Here is an 18359-nt window from a genome sequence, read left to right on the forward strand (position 1 = left end):
CCCATATCTGTGCGGCTGGTTCAGACAGGGATCTCCATGTATGGGCATAAAAGGGATGTACTGGGATCTCCATGTATGGGCATAAAAGGGATGTACTACTATATACAGTACATGGATCTCCATATTTGCGTAACTGGTCCGATATACATCACTGGCAAGGGCGAGGTCGCATGTCGCCCTGAGGCGTCTTACTAGTATTCCTAGTTGGCCAGGGTCCCCAGTGTTGTACTCTATACTAGGGCCCCCTCCTTTTTACAGTGCATGCATTGCGACGGATTGTAAGTTGTAGATTTTTGCAGAATCTTCTCCCCAGAACAGGGACATGCGGTTTAGCTAAACTAAATAAAGAACAGGGCTATGGGACAAAATTGCATGCATGTATTGGGCGCACACATGTACGCACGTGCATGCACTTTTACGCACATTTAGAACATTTTTATTTGTTTTGCAACAGCTGATTTCCTACCTTTCGTCCATCTTGTCCAGGCAGTCCAGGAGGCCCCATCACACCCAGATCTCCCTAAAAAAGGACACATTTTACAGTTAATTTAACTAAGTAACTAAGCGTACAAATGGAACATAATGTACACTCCCAGTTACAAATGGATAAAACAACACAGAGGATTTTATTGAACGAGAGGATGTTGTCAGTGTGCCTACTTTATCTCCTTTCGGGGATCGGCCAGGGGACAGTCCCGGGTCACCCTTATGTCCCTAGGGGCAGAAAACAGATAAGAGACATATTAGTGTTCAGTTTTTCTTCATTGTGCATTGCTGCATCGTTCAGCTTTACAGAGCCCCGGCACAGTCAGAATCCAGAGCAATAATTCCACCTGAAAGTGTGAGGGGGAAGGGTCAATGTTGTACCCATTCAGACTTGAATTAAGGATGCAGTCCGTAAGTAATCGTGGAATATACTATGAATTTTCAAAGGTTAGAGAAAATCTCTGAAAGTGTGGCAGGGAACGACAAAAAGTCGAAAAACAATGTTTGGCAGTCAATGAGTATGAATAATAAAAAAAAAGGAACGGTTTTGGACATACAAGTTTTCTCGGCGGACAGATTATATCAACGTTGTTCCGACCCCCAGCTCATTAGCGAGGGCTAGCGGTTGTATTTACACAAAGAGTGCAGTCCATTTATGCCCCTCCGTGCAGTGTTTCAAGTTTACACTGACACACTTGCACTCCACCATCACCATGTGAGAAATGGCGAGGAGTGACCAGGCACATTCTTCTGCCTTTTCAGGCAGTGGAGGATGCTCTCCTTCCTCAGGGCGTTGCACTGTCAGTGTACTCTGGGTCAGCGAAACGGCATTCAAGTAGCAGTAAATCACACAAGTCCCACAGTGATGCAGGCCTGCAACAATCCAGCCATCTACCGTACATACGCCTGTTGTTTCTCAAATGTTTTTTTTTTGTTATCAATTATTTTTATTTTCCATAACATGAAATTAGAGACATACATATGAATACAACAAGAAAAAGTAAAACATTAATCAAAAGAAAAATGCAATTAACAGACAAACAACACAAACAATAGCAAAACAAGAAAAGGAAAAGAAAACCCACCCACCCCCTTTCCCCGGACCAACACGGAATGTACAATAGTGCATGCCTGTGCTAGGCTGTTACCACTATATAGTGATTTCTTGAATCATAGCCTTAAGCTTATCTGCAATGTCCGACCACATATTAATGTTTTCTTCTTTTGCTCCGTGTAACCTTGCTATCGACTGCTCTAAATATACTATATCTAGAAAGGTCAAGGCCCACTGGCGAAACGTTAACGTATGAGGAGGTTTCCACCGCGTAGCTACCATCTTCTTCGCCGCCGTTAATCCAGCAAAGAAGATGCGCTTGCGTATATTGTTTAGTTGCAACTGTGAGACGTCATTTAATAAAAATAAAGAAGGAGAAGATATGATATTAATACTAAAAATAGTTGAAAGTTTGGAGGCAACCATATTCCAGAATGACGACACATTTGGGCATTCCCAAACCATGTGAAGGAAGGTACCAATACTATTTGAGGCGCAGAGAGTGCAGTTGGGATTATTCAAAATCCTCATAGCACATAGTCTGCGGGGAGTTAAATAAGTCCGATGAACAAAATTTAAATGAATTTGTTGATGGTCTGGATTTCTAGAAGATAGCCTAATGTTAGACCATACTGTGTCCCAACAAAAGTCAGGGTCCAAATTTGGTACATCATTCCTCCAAACAGTATCAACAGATAGGGGCCCATAACTACAGTCTAATAAAAAACCATAGAGGGTGGAAACCAAACCTCTTGTTCTGTTACCATCACAGATAAACTCATGGAAGGGGTGCAATCTAAGGGGAGCTTGCCATGGGACCCCGTAGGTCCTCATGGACGTTCTCAGTTGGAAGTAGAAAAAAAGGGTATTTCCAGGCAGATTGAAGATGTCACACAAATCTCGAAAAGGTCGTAAACCATTTCTATCAAATAAGTCCCCTAATGTACGAATCCCCTTAGCCCTCCACCTTGGAAAGCGAATGGGGCGATCCTCGATTAAAAGTCTTTGATTATTGAACACTGGGGAAAATAAGTTCCATTTACAATCAATCTTACACATCTTTTCAGCTGCCCTCCATACTGCCACTAAATGAGAAATGATAGGTCCAAAGCGAACTTTGCATTGATGTGTAGTTATGTTTGAATAGATAAGATCTCTCAATTCAACAGGCTGCACTAAACTCTCCTCAAGCTCTCTCCAAGAAACCTTATTTGCTGGGTTAAACCAATTTAAAAGGGGGCGGAGCGTGAAGGCCCAATAATAAAATTTAAAGTTGGGCAATGAAAGGCCGCCATCATCTCTAGCACGTTGTAATAGAGAAAGTTTAAGACGAGGGCGTTTCCCTTTCCACACAAACTTAGATATCGAAGAGTGAAGCTTATTCCAGTATTGCGGCGGTGGTGGCAAAGGGAGCATAGAGCTTACAAAGTTAACCCTAGGAAGAACATTCATCTTTATGATTGAAACTCGAGCTTGGAGAGAGTTGGGCAAAGATGACCATCTATCTAAATCAAGACAAATCTTATTTAGAGTGTCACCATAGTTGTTCTTAACAATAGCCTGAAGAGAGGGGAAAATATCTATGCCAAGATATTTGAATTGGCTTACTACTGGGATTATGGGCGGCAGGATAGCAGATCTCATCTGATCATTTAGAGGTAGAAGGGCTGACTTCGTCCAATTAATTTTGTAGCCGGAAATGGAACTGAACTGATCAAAAATTTGAAGGACGTGAGTAATTGACTGTGGTGCATTCTCAATGAACAGTAGAATATCATCAGCATATAGGGAAATGCGATGCTGTGTGTTGTTAATCGAAACAGGAGTAATATCTGCAGACTGACGCACTGTCTGAGCCAAGGGTTCGAGTGAAAGTGCGAAAAGGAGAGGACTAAGGGGACAACCCTGCCTTGAAGATCTGCCAATCGTGAATAGCGGCGAACAGATCTTACCGGTTAGGACCATCGCTGACGGATTAGAATAAAGTACTTTAACAAAATGTATGAAAGAAGCACCAAATCCCATTTTATCTAGTACAGCCCACAGGTAAGACCATTCCAGACGATCAAATGCTTTCAACGCATCGAGCGACAACACTGCGGCGGGGGTCCTCAGCTCCTTAGCCCTATCGATGATATGCAATAGTCGTCTAGCATTATCAGAGGCTAGTCTAGTTCCTATGAAACCTGTCTGATCACAGTGTACTAAGGTGGTCATAAAACCCTGCAAGCGACGCGCAAGCACCTTAGCAAAAACTTTTAGATCAGAATTCAAAAGTGAAAGCGGTCTATAGCTTGCGCAATCTGTGGGATCCTTGTTCTTCTTCAACAATAATGATATAATAGCTACATTCACATCCCTGGAGAAAGAGCCACTTTCAATTGCATATCGAAACATGTCTAGCATCAGCTGACCTAGATCTTCCCAAAAGATGGCATAAAGTTCAGGGGGTATCCCATCCAAACCAGGCGACTTGCCCCTACGCATTGCGAGCACAGCTTCCTGTAATTCCGCCAGATGGAGCGGTCTATCTAAGGCTTCCGCATCCGCCTCGCTAAGGGTTGGTAACTGTATGTTGGATAAAAAATCATTGCATACTGCATCATCGTGAATGACCTCGGAGGTGTAGAGCTCATCATAAAAAGCACGAAACGTGGCATTGACCTCTTTGGGTTCTGTAACCATGGCTCCCGTTGTTGATTTGACACTAACAATATCAGCAAAATGCTCATTGGATCTAAGACGTAAAGCCAGTAAGTGACTGGGTCTTGCACTATTAAAATAGTAGTTTTGCCTTGTGCGTTTCATTTGAAATTCTGAGCGGCGCTTGAGAATGGAGTTAATTTCTTTCTTAACTAGCTCTCTCTGGGTTGCTGTACTAACATCAAAGTTATTTTGGAGAGAATTATCCAAAGTAGAAAACCGAGATTCCAATTCCACCAGTTTGGCTGACCTTAATTTTCTCTGAGTGGACGCATAGAGGGTTGTATTACTCCTGATAAAGCCTTTAATTGCATCCCAAAGAATTCTGGGATCCTCAACTGAGCCTGTATTGATATTTATAAATTCGCGCAAACCAGTTTGAAACTGAGCTACAAATGCCGCATCGCGCAGCAGTGTGGTGTTAAACCGCCATCTAGGAGCTCTATCTATAACCTGTTTCAGTGAAGCAACACACAGCACCGCCTTGTGATCCGAGAGTGACATTGGGAGCAACTCTACCTTGGCAATTTTATGAAACAAGCTAACAGGGGCAAAAACGTAATCGATCCTAGAGAATGAAGCATGCCTACCCGACAGAAAAGAAAAATCTCTAACCGTTGGGTTCATTAAACGCCAGATGTCGAGTAAGCCAGTTGAGTTTGCCCAAGCACGTAGTTCTGCAGACGCTAGTGCTTGTTCTCTGCTTTCTACCCCAGTGGATCTATCTAGGTTATGTTGCCATGTTGCATTGAAGTCAGCACCAACAATGATTTTGAAATCCGTCAGTTCCAATAAGGTTTTAGTTAGTAATTTGTAAAACTCTTTGTCTAAAACATTTGGAGCATACACAGAGACTAGTGCTAGCATTTTACCCTCCAAGCGGATTTTAGCAACAGCTATCCTCCCGTCACTGTCAGACCAATCACCCAAAAAATCCAACCTAAGGTTACGTCTAGCCAATATGGCTACTCCCTTGGTTTTGGAAGAAGCAGCTGAAAAGGCTAAAACACGATAATGTTTATTAGCCAATCGGTTGGAATGCTCTTTTAAAAGATGAGACTCCTGTATAAATGCAAAGTCAATTGATTTAGATCGCAAAACCCCCAAAATGCTGGTTCGCTTATGCGGTATATTCGCTCCCCTTACATTGAAACTTAGAAATTTATATTCTGTCATAATTGTGGTTCAAACCATACGCACAGCAAGCACAGTAGAACATTTTAGAATTTCCTAGTTGGTCCCTCACAACAAACCTTCCCCACAGAAAAACAAAACAACCCCAAAAGGAACAGAAAGGAAAAAGCAACATCAAACGAACATAAAAAAACACATAACATTGAAGCTTGAGGGGGAAAACCCCATTAGCATCAGAGTGCACAAAAACAGTTCCCCACCCCATCAACCTATTAGTCAACCTTCATTTCACTCTGTCAGAGAGTGCAAACAAGTAACTGCCCAAAAGTAACCATACATTGCCCTCTGGTGATTATGTAAATATATAACAGATCACCAAAGTAAAAACAACAACAACAAAAAAGTGCCTTCTTGTGGCTGAATAGCTCTCAAACATTCCATCCGCTCAAATTATGATCAATCTCCCCACTTCATATCACTTAAATAAATGAGAATGGTATGTTAACATTTCTAGTAAAGAAGGGGGAGAGAAAAAAGAAAAGAATAAAGGGAAAAAAAAATGAGGGGACTATAACAACTGTAATAATAATAATCAGTCCAGCATTAGGCCCACCTAGAATGTGATAAAGCCCTATAAGCCACGTTAATGCAAATAACCAAACACTTGTGACAGATAAGTGGAAATAAGGCTGTCACCACGACAAGGCACTAATATAATATTAATAATAAAAATAAATAAAAAGGAAATCAGTGTATATGATATAAAAAATATATGCACTTATATATGTAGTTAGAAATAGAAATTAAAAGCACATCCGGGGGGCCATATGCAGCAAAGCACACACAGTGTTAATGCATACTGCGCCACATACAGCCCCCCCCATGCATCCATGTATACAAACCACAATTACTAATTAGAAGGGGGAAAAAAAGAAAGAAAAGAAAAGTCTGTATACATAAGTATTTACATAAAACACAGTTATGTATGATCAGGAAACCATATACAACACAGCACACATAATGCATACTGCGCCATATACAGCTCCCTGTACATGCCCAAAAGGCCAGTGCAAACTTAGATAAATGTCAATCATATTAGTTAAGTCTGTTTCCGTCTTAAACAGTAAACTACCATACTTCAAACAGTGAACCTACCCAATCACGACTACAAAATAAATATCCCAATACAGAGCTCCCCTCTCCCCCCATCAAGAAATTAACATTTTAGAAGACAACAAGTAAAGTAGGTAAATAACTACCCCCCCCACCCCCCCCCCCCCCCCCAGACAGCGGATCCACAAGCACGTAGAGCCAACGCGCCACGAGATCGTACATCCGCCAGCTATTGAGATTAGAAAAAAAAGGAAAAAAAAGAACGAGTCAATGAGCCAGGGAGAGAGAGAGAGAGAGGAGAAGCAGAGATAGGTAGAGAGACATAGAGAAAGGGCGGGAGAGCGAGTGGTCTCTGGAACCGCGGAGCCTTCACAATTTAGACCATATTATTTATATCTGTTTCACCTTAAACAGTAGGCTACATTACTCAATACAAAGGCCAAAGCCCAGTCTCGCCCTCCTACCCGAGAAAGTAGCGTTTTAGGAGGCATAAACGAACCATAAACTAACAACCAACATAGCCGCCATTACCTAACAGAAAGAGAGAGAGAGAGAGAGAGAGAGAGAGAGAGAGACACACACACACACACAGCGAGAGAGAGAGCCATAGAGAGAGAGAGAGAGAGAGAGAGAGAGAGAGAGAGAGAGAGAGAGAGAGAGAGAGGGAAAGCCGAGATAGATAGAGAGACATAGAGGGAAGACGAGAGAGAGAGCAGGCTCCGTCTGAACCGCGACACGGAACCCGTTAGACAAAGCTTAACAGAGAGAGATAAAACCCTCTAGACCTATATAGTAAGCAGCACAACGCTCAATAAGAGCAAAGAAAAGGAATACAATAATAACAAGAACAATGTCCATTATATTCAAACAAAAAAGACAGTGAATTATGCTTATAGCTTTAGCAGCCCTAAATCCTCTCTCCTTGCGGTAACCTAAATTAAAACGAGTAACACCCATCTGCTTACAGATCTTGTTAAAAAATAAAATATATCTTATTCTTCGATACAAATAAAATAGGTATTATGAAACGAAACACTTGAAAACACAACGTCAAGTCAGATGATGAGTCCAAAACAATAAGTAGGCTTACATTAACAACTCACCCTTTGGGGAGGAGGAGGAGGAGAGAGTGAGGAAAGAAAGACGCTGCGTAAAAGTCATCTCCAAAGTCCCAGCCAGCTTACCAACAGTCCATTAAAGGCAAAAGGATATCACATCGGCAGAATGTGTTTGAAAGCACGCGATCACGAAAGCAAAAGTGTCCCTGGTAAAAGTTAGTTCTCTGTAACTGTCGTCTCATCATCCTGCGTAGCTAGAGTCTCGTCCGCAGCACCTGGAGTCTTGAACTTATCCTTGCAAAAGGCCAGAGCTTCCTTGGGTGAGTTGAAAGTAGAAGTCGCCTCATCCACGGTTATCCAGAATTTGCTCGGGTGCCTTATTCCGTATTTCACTCCTTCCGCGGTGATGGAACGTAGGAATTCCTTTACTGGCCCGAAAGCTGCCCTTCTCTTTGATGTTTCAGCAGACCAGTCGGGGAAAATATACACCTTTTTGCCATTGTATGTCAGTTGGCCTGCTTTCCTGGAGAGCTGGAGTATGCGTTCCTTTACCCGGAAAAAATGGATCCTTGCCAGGAAAGCCCTTGGCTTATCAGAACGTGGATTGCCGGTCCGATGAGCACGATCCACCTCCGGGGGGGAGTCGGGAAACTCGTCGGGGAATGTTTTCTGCAAAAAAGACTGGATAAAGGCCACTGGGTCAGCCTTTTCTAGCCCAGGAGAGATCCCAATCACTCTTATGTTGTTCCTACGACTCCGGTCTTCTGCTATGACGAGCTTCTCCTCCAGATTAGCACATCTTCTCTCCAATTCAGTGATACACATCTGCAAACTGTCCATGGAGGAACCAAAGTTCTCAATGGCCTCCCCATGTTCAGCCACGGTCGTGTTCAGCGTGGCGACTGCAGGACGCAGCTCCTTTCCGAAGTCATCAATCTTCTTCAGTAATTTCTTCTCCAAGCCAAGCATCATGGGTTGAATAAAACCATCCATAAACTCTTTCAGTGATTCCTTGAGGACCTCGCGCAGCATGCTCTTTGTAACCGGAGCGTCAGCGTCGCCCTGCATTGCGCCGGCCATGTTGTCAGCGTTTGCGGTCGGAGACCTGGTACTCCTCGACCTCGTGTTAATCGTATTCGGCATGAAACACGAAACAACTGCAAAAACAGACGCTCACCAGTGTTTTGGGCGTTTAAAGTCTCAAAAGAACTATAAAGGCAGTAAAAAATGGGCTTAAAAAATGTGAAAACTATGCACCTCCACAGAGCTCAACAAACGCGTCCTACTCGGTCGCCATCTTGTCGGAACTCTTGTTTCTCAAATGTTTTAGTTTTAAGGACCCCCGAATTGCCCCACCATTAGGCCACGGACCCACATAACTCAGAGAGCGTACAAAATCTACAAATGGAACCAAATTTGGTTCACTCTCATTAGTCACAGACCTGTTTAGCTGGGGGGACCCCCTGGCCCTGGGACCCCCTCAAGGATCCCTGGACAACAGTGGTTCTCAAATATTCATGTCAAGGATCTCCAAATATGCCGTGGGCCAAATACATACTGTATGAGGTGAGGGATTTCTTTTATTGACTTACGTGTGTTTCTATCGTTCATCAAAGTAAACTACGGAGGTTATTATTACAGAACATGGACTCCGCCTTCCACTTCAGTTAGAGAACCATTTTTAAAACAAAACATTACAGTTATCGTTGCAGTTATAGTTCATGGAGTGGACAGTGCTTTACTTTGGAGGCCGGCCATAACCACAAACTTTTAACTTGAGATTACAAACATCATTTGAACTCCAACACAATTCGTTTAGTGAATCACAATTTGGCTAAGGAAACAGAGCCTCTTTTATGTACTTACTTGTGCATTTAACGTTCTCCATCCCATAGGACTCGTAAAGGAAGAGGTTATGAAGACATTCTCCCGAGTGCAAAAGCTAACAATACTTTAGAAGTTTATGGCCACGCTTGGAAAGGCAACACTGTACACGGCCGCAAAAGAATACTCAGTCCATCAATAATCCAGGTTCTGGAATGGGGATGAGACACTGTTAGGGCCTCCATTAGCACCTCCATCAGACCATTGAAGCGTGCAGGCCACAGCTTGGCATAAAAAATTATCTTTCTGCGAATTTCCTGCAGACCAACGCTCTCCACACCAGAGCCAAGAGTGGTACGGGAGCCAAAATCTACAAAATGAACACACCCATTTCAAGATGTTCACGTTTCTTCCCAACGTTTTCTCTTCATGGGCAGAACATGATTGTGAAGAGTTTTCTTCCAAGCCACATAATTATGTTCTGAACATGCTGACACTAAATGATATTGAACAGACAGATGAATCAGGACTTTTTAAAAGACCTCACTGTGTCAACACTCGTGTGATTATGGCAACACTGATCATAGGACGTTTGCTAGATTTGACGTTCAGAAGTTGTGAAATTTAGTTATCAGTTGTAGATCGGCTATTTATACAATTTTTTTACACCACCATTGTACATCGAAGTATAATACAGGGTTAATCATACTAATTGATTTAGACAATCATAAAAAATATATGTTGTATATATAATTTCTTTGTGTCGATTTGTTATAAATACTGTATATAAAAACAATCTGCTTCTTCTTATTCGATTAACCTACATGAGCAAGATTAAGTCAGTTATTGGTTCTAAATATCGGTTTCGATATATTTTCGGTTAATTACTTGATCCTTGATCTTGTCAACAAGATCAAGGATGTTGGCCACCCTCGGCCATGACATTAAACTTGTTTGTTGTGTTTGTTGTGTTTATGGAAAACAATCTTCACTTCAGAAAATATGAGTCGGCTTGACTGAACGGCGGCCCATGGGCGCGCCAGGCCGATGCTCGCCCACAAAATGAATGAATCATGGGAATCGCATGAACACCGAGCCTGAAGAAAAAGGGGGGAATTTGACGCGGGTTTGTATCGTAAATATTGTTGTTTGTATAGACTATGATAACCATAGCAATTAACTGAAATGCAAAAAAGCATGACAGTTAATTTTCCACAAATTCACAGAGATGAAACCACATTCAGCTACATTGTACATTTTCATCCAGATTGTTTTTTTTTTTCTTAAGTGGAGGGTCGTGCCAGACCAACGCAGCAATCCGTTTGAGGTTGCAGTAGAAATGGGTCAAGCTGAGATGGGCCAGGTTTGGTTAAGCTCCAACTCACACACATGTACAATATAAGGGTTATGGTTTTACTTGGTAATATCAAAGGTTCCAGCCAAAGCATGGTATCAATTAAGTCTTTTTTTTTATTTTCTTCTCCCTGTCAAAGACATGGTGGAAAATGTTGAAATTCAATGCATTCACAAGGATTAGGTAAGGATTTAAAACATGAGCGAGTTTCCATTCTAGCCGTGTTCAGTCTAACATACAGACTCCTTTGTGGATTCATTATAACATATTTCAAGGCTTTAACAACTCTGACAGCTCCAATCACTTGGAACAAAGACTCATATAACCAAGTACTTGGTTATGTGAATAATTATAGGCCACTTAGTATGGTTTAGTTTTAACCAATTCTACTATTCTCTAGGGCAGTGGTTCTCAAAGTGAGGTCCAGGGACCCTCAGGGTACCTTGAGGGGATTCCAAATGGACCCGTACAGGTCTGTAACTCTGAGAGTGTAAACATGTACACTCTCAGAGTCATGGGGGATTGTCAGGGACGTGCTGGGCCCCTGATTCAGCCCGGGAAAAAGAGTTGGAGAGGCCCTCATTTGTATTTATTTTTGGAGCTGTGTGAAACACAGGCTCCCTATACGTGGCTGTGTGGGTCTGTGTGTGTGTGTGTGTGTCTGTCTGTCTGTCTGTCTGTGTGTCTGTGTGTATGTAGCCTGACTTCGGCGCGTAACTAGTGCCGCACCATTTACGCCACTCGCGCAATATATACATCAAAATGTGCGGCTCGGCCGGGAATGGTGTTCTATTACCTTTCGTTCCGATCCGCCTTACCATGCCGACGTAATCGGCAAAAAACGACGCTTAATTGTCCCCATTGACTTATAATGGGACAATGCAAGAAATCACTTTCAAGTATTTTTCTCTCGTAAACCATAGGAGCTACAGTTTCAAACCTCGGAGAGGAGATTCATAATGATTTTAAGAATGAATCGAAAAATAATTACATCACTCGGCCTCATGGTGGCGCTATAACGGCCCACTTTACGTTTTGCCCCGTAACTCTTGAACCGTGGATCGGAAAATTAAAATTCTTTTTTCCCTGGATTCCTTGGGTCAAGACGCATCTCCCCATATAGGCCACGCCCATTTGCGCCAGGATAGATTTTCCACCATCTTGAATTTTCTCCAAAACACACTTTTTGCTCCTTTTCCTACATATTTTCTTCAAATGTCACAAAAATCGGTACACATGATCTACACACACACACACACACACACACACACACACACACACACACACACACACACACACACACACACACACACCTCCACTTCACACGGGTGTGATTTTTTAGTTATATTTCGTCGTTGTCGGGTGGAAACCTTACATGTCCAAAACCGTTTGTTTTGTATTTATCATTTTAGAAATGATTTAAACTAGTGAAAACAGCCGATCTACAAGCACACAACGCCTCGCACCGCGAGGCGTTGTGTGCTTGTAGATCTGCTGTTTTCACTACTTTTGTGCAACGGCCTTGTATGATGAAGCAGGGCTTTGCTTTGCGAAATAATTTACAAATTTGCAAATTGGAGATACCGGTACAAGGTTTCTGCCCGACTTTGTTGGCCGCACAGCCCCCAAAATGGAACGAGGGCCGACATTTTATTTTTAATTTTTGAGCGGTGGTCACACCGTCTCCATAGCGTGGCCGTGTGTGTAGGTATGTATGTTTGTTTGTATGTATGTATGTATGTATGTGGGTGGGTCTGTATGTAGCCTCAAGCCTGTGGTGTAGTACCTTTTCTGACCACACATGTTAAGGGAGGGGCGCTGTTGTTCAGGCCAGGCCAGAACAGGCAAGGCACACTCACACTCACACACACGCACGCACGCACGCACGCACACACACACACACACACGCACACGCGCGCGCGCACAGACTCCACCGCTCAGTTCACACGGGTGTGATTTTTCCTAATGGCCGGCCTGGACCGGCCGGGAATGAACCGGCCGTTCGGGAGTTGTCCTGCTTTTCCCAATGGCCAGCACGTCCCTGGGGATCGTTGACATTACAACGTTTGAGAACCACTAACCTACGGCTTTAACCACATGAACCCTAGCATCCTTATCCTAGTATAGAACCCAAGGTACTCCAGTCAGCTAAGTATATAGGGTTGACGTGGTTAAATACTTTATGAATTTAGAATGTCTCCAATACAAGCAACTAGCTTCGTTCGCTGGAAATTAAGCCACTTCCGGGTTCTCCTTCAATCTGCTGTTCCTATTAATGGCCCAGCAGATGTCACTATATCACCTTCTACTGGTGTCAAGACATTTTTAACTCAATGTATCTCAATGAGGTTTTGGCAAACTTTGCATTTGATTTTATTATCTTAGTAAACCTTTTCATAAACACTTTATGTTTTCAATCGCGAGTTTAAAGTCTCTTTTATGTCATCATGATACGTGTTTAGTAATTAATTTACGGTCACATTAATTTAACAAATAATTCTAAAGTAAGCTATGTTTCCAGGCTTTCTACTGGTTATACCGAGTGAAGACCCGCCCCGCAGCCAATAGCTTTCATTTGATTCATTTCCGTTTTCATTTCTGGAGCGGATATACAGTAAAAAGTGGGCAAATGGATGCATTCGCTGAAAAATAGGCTTCATTTACAGTCTGTAAAAAACCAAAGGCGTGACACTGTCCATTCATTTTTAGGGTCTCTGCTCCAATACAAGAAAATTATGTTGTTCCCTTATTTGCTTTCAAAGGGCTAATATAGTTGCACAGGCTGAAAACCTTTCATTGTTCAGATTAGAGATGTCATAGTGTTTATTTAAGAGCTACCTGAGTAATCCTGCAGTAAACACTGATGCACGGGGCCAGGCAGCACCACGAATATGAACTCCTTTACAGACACTTCTTTACAGCAGGGGTTCCCAAACGTTTTTGTCTCAGGGCACCCCATAAATATTTTTTTAATCCGAGGCACCCCTACATTATAATTTTCACTCCCAGCACCTTATATTTATTGCATATCGTCGTTGTTGGGTGGAAACCTTGTATATCCAAAACCGTTCGTTTTGTATTTATCAGCTATAAAATGTACTAAACTAGTGAAAACAGCAGATATACAAGCACACAATACCTCGCATCGCGAGGCGTTGTGTGCTTGTAGATCGTTTGTTTTCACTAGTTTTTTGCAACAGTCTTGTATGATGAAGCAGGGCTTTGCTTTACCAAAAGACGTACACATTTGAAACTTGGAGATACGAGGTTTCTGCCCGACAGTGACGATATTTTAGTGATTATGTTTGCGAGGAAAACGTTGAGATAATAGCCATTTTGGTTAGAACTGACTGAAAATAACTTTGTACTTCAAGTATAAAATGATACTAAATATTTTTTCAAGTGTCCAAATAAATTCCAAATATTATCAAATTATCTCGCGGCACCCCTGGACTGCCGTCGCGGCCACCCACTTTGAAAACCCCTGCTTTACAGTATGCAAATATCATCCTTCATTTCATAATAACGTACCTTCATTCCAGGAGGTCCAGGGCGGCCAGGGTTCCCATGTGGGCCAGCAGGACCCTAGAAAACAATGACAGCCAGGGTTAAAGAGGGTACAAAAGGACCCCGGTGTAAAGAAGCCATAGTGCAGGGGTGTCCAAAGTGCGGCCCGGGGGCCAAATGCGGCCTGAGGACAACTTTTACACGGCCCGCGTCTTCAATCCTAAATTGTATTATAAACGGCCCGCTGGCACCGTCAAACAAGAACTGTTGTCTCATTCTGAAGGGGTCAAAGAAAGACTGTTTTATAGTATTCTACCTGTGTTGGAGTTCATTTACCTTGCACGTCTGGTTACATTTGGTAATATGAAATAAGGCTCCCTGTTACGGAACAGTCACTCTATAGCAATGATTACTATCAAAATAAAGAGCTCGAATGACCTTTACATGAACACGGCGGCATCGGTTTCCAGTGTGCGTAGCCTCAACCCAGCTGTATAGCTGACTTGTGGTGTACGTAATGAGAGACGTGAACCATTTGATGGAGTGTGATTGTCTGGTCTGACAGCAGCGGTGGAAGGCAACTACCGTAAGTACATTTATCGCTTTACTTTACTTGAGTATGGCAAGACTTCATACTCCACTACCTCTCAGAGGAAATTATTGTAATCTTTACTCCACCGCAAGTTGCTATTGTCGCATCGGGCGTGTCGTGAGCTTGTAAATCTACTATGTTTGGAATAATTTAGACAGACAATTTAAGACATTTGTGAAAGGGGCGATTGAAAATGAATTATTTTACTTTGGTGTTGTATGTTTTGATAACGAATACTTTTGTACTTTTACTTAAGTCAGATTGTCAATACGGGACTTCAACTTGTAATAGAGTATTTCTGCATGATTGCGGTATTGCTAATTGTACTTATGCAAGAGAAAAATGTGGACAGTCTGACATCGACATCACCATATCCAGTGCGAGCATCGCGCTGCACATTGTTGACTGTCTGTGGTATGGGAGGAAGGTCAGGGGTGTCCTGAGGTTCCTCTGTGTTTGTGTGTACTGTAGCTCTGTCCGCCATATGTCTCCCGTCTGCCTTGGCCTGTCCAAGTTATGACATATGGATGTGATTTTCCTCATCCCTACACTTTTCCACTGGCTTTCTGGGGTTCCACCGACCGGGAATGTCACTCATTTCTCTCATCTCTCTCGCACCGCCGCACTCCCCGTTCTCTTTGGTTTAGACCTGTGATATAATGTACAGCGCGTTTGTATGGGATCTCTTGAGCTACAATACTTGAGCCAAATATTGCAAGGACGTATAGGAGGATAAATCTATATCTGTCTGTCTCTCATCTCTCTTGCACCACCGCACTCCCTGTTCTCTTTGGTTTAGACTTGTGATATTGTACAGCGTGTTTGTATGGGATCTGTTGAGCTACAATAATTGAGCCAAATATTGCAAGGACTGTCTGTCTGTCTGTCTGTCTGTCTGTCTGTCTGTCTGTCTGTCTGTCGGTCTCTCTCTCTCTCTCTCTCTCTGTATACACAGTATATAGCCTCTTATCTCTGTATGTCTTTTGTGTTTTCTTTCGTATGTTAATTACCCAACTGACCATACTATACAGCATCACACAAAAGCTTCAAAAGTAGCAGATCCACAAGCTGGAAACGTGCCGCAAAGCGCAGCATTTGAGTAGTAGATCAGCTACTTTTGCTATTTTTATTACAAGTAAAATCCTGAAATTTGAATCCTGAAAAGTAACAGTTTCCACCGGACAGAGACAATAAATAGTATACAGTATATACGATCGATCGATCGAAAGATAGATTGATAAAAATTTCGCATAAATGCGGGAACAAAATTCTACCACAATTGTCCTGAGGCTTCCCGGCGCAGAGGCATCGCATTGCAAGCGAACACTTGGCCCTGGCGTGGGAAGTCAGACCGAGCATGGAAAACATTTCACAGGCAAAAAAAAAAAAACATTTCAAGTGCTAAAACATGTTCGGGACGTCCCAGGAACACAGGACAGTAATAAGCTGGCTTTACGGCTCATTTCTCCAGGTTTTCCACGGGTATTGAATAGAAGAGATATCCCACCACACACACACACACACACACACACACACACACACACACCCACGCGCACACACACACACACACACACACCCACACACACACACACACACACACACACACACACACACACACACACACAATCCATGAGATGGAAGCAAAGCCATGGTGGGGGGGTCGAGGGCATTATTGGTATCCAGAGCGTGAGGTTGGGTAATCCAGACAGTGTCTGTCTCTTGTTATTTATCCATGCTCCCATTGTTAGACAGCAGAGAGGAGTCAGCCTGCAACTCTCTTGGGTGCCCCCAGTGTGGAAGGCATACCCACACTTTTACCCACAAGGACGCTGTCTTGCACCGTTGGGTGCTTGGGAATTGACTGCAAAAATACTCCCACACAAGTAGGTCAGGAGTGTCTCATTGTCGGTATCAGCTGATAGCATTTGTTTAGTTTTTTTTTCCTCCACAGTAACGAGTGTAGCCTACTAAAGCAGTCATTAAACTCTCAGTAGCCCAACTGTTACAGATGCGACCGGCCAGGGGTGCGTTCCAGAGTATCGAAACGATTTATCGTTCGTTTTTACGTGAATAAATGGGTCGATACCCAATAGTATCAACGTAATGTGATCGATACCATTAAAAAGTATCGCAGACGATACCCATCCCTACACGCGGGTGTCTGTCCCCGTTACAATGACCCCCGGGGAGATGGAATGCTGAGGTGGAGCGTCACACCTACTGTACCATCAGCTTGCCACACGACTTGCCACACCCAAGCCCCATGACCTTGTGGTCCAAAGGCGAGAGCTACCCGGACACTCGTCACTTCATGCATCAACACATACATGTAATTTACACACGTATACACGTGAAATGACCGCAATGGAAACAAGCCACTGGGGTGTCGTTGCGTTTGATCATTTTGATAATTGTGTGACAATGCATGTAACGTAACAATAAAGAGGCCAAAGTTGAAGTCAAAGCTGAAATGTTTGCGATCCCCCTGCAGGCCACCCCACCCTAAACACCCCCTTCGGCACTCCCTCCCTCCCTCCCTCCCTCCTTCCCCCGCCGCCGGACATATGGAGGCGCTTACCAGAAGCTCACCTCCATATTTCCTCCTTAGCTATTCGACCGTGGCCAGAGAGCATCTTAGCCTTGCATTTTCCTCCCCGGCTGGCCGGGATATTAAAACATATGGAAGCCATTATCTCTTTGCCGTATAGTCAGGCACAAAAGGGAGGAAGTGATGGCGGGGGAAGGAGAGAGAGAGAGAGAGAGAGAGAGAGAGAGAGAGAGAGAATTCCAAATTGTGTTCTAGAGCAGAATTAAATCATATCCATTTGTGACTAAGAGAGTGCAAAATGTTACCAAATGGACCCAAACGGTTACATTTGCACTGTCTCTGAGTTAAAGGTGTCAAGGTGGGTGGATGCTCTCCTGTGGAGTGGAGACACACATGGTGGATGGAGAAAATGAGTCACTGTGTGTGTGTGTGTGTGTGTGTGTGTGTGTGTGTGTGTGTGTGTGTGTGTGTGTGTGTGTGTGTGTGTGTGTGTGTGTGTGTGTGTGTGTGTGTGTGTGTGTGTGTGTGTGTGCGCGTGCGTGTGCGTGCTGGGACCACTCGCTCTTTCCTCCGAAATATTGCTCACGAAAAGAGCTCACGGCAGTCTATTCACCACTGCTGTAGTTACTGAAGTAAGCCGAGCAGTGTCACGCACACGCGCACACAGCACACACACACAAATGAAGGGCAGCTGTGTATTGCCTGGGTTTATGTTGCGGGCCGGTTACTTTTACAGAGGTGACATGTGGATTGCTACCATCTTTACAGACCATTACCCTCGAACAGACATCCTAACACCTTCTGTAGGCCACACACACCAGAGAGAGAGAGAGAGAGAGAGAAAGGGTTGGGGCACGGGGGGGGTCATAACCTATACATTTAAAGCCGCCACATGGGACATTTTTGGCTTGAGTGATATTGAGATACAACCGTACCGCTCATGCAAGTTGTAAAAATGGGCCCTGACTGAGATCGTCCTAACACGT

General features: G+C 43.4%; 1 protein-coding gene across 1 annotated transcript in view; it reads right to left on the minus strand.

Moving 5' to 3' along the window:
• col27a1b (collagen, type XXVII, alpha 1b) overlaps positions 1 to 18359 on the minus strand; it is a gene marked incomplete at its 5' end in the record, with an annotated part of 126785 nt that overhangs the window by 83049 nt on the left and 25377 nt on the right. The window contains 3 exons of the mRNA XM_080738725.1: positions 467 to 520; positions 661 to 714; positions 14258 to 14311. Coding sequence (XP_080594851.1) covers positions 467 to 520; positions 661 to 714; positions 14258 to 14311 — 162 coding nt within the window. The remainder of the gene's footprint in view (positions 1 to 466; positions 521 to 660; positions 715 to 14257; positions 14312 to 18359) is intronic.

This window comes from Nannobrachium achirus, assembly GCF_963921795.1.
Source record: "Nannobrachium achirus genome assembly, chromosome: 12".
In the NCBI taxonomy this organism is placed as follows: Eukaryota; Metazoa; Chordata; class Actinopteri; order Myctophiformes; family Myctophidae; genus Nannobrachium; species Nannobrachium achirus.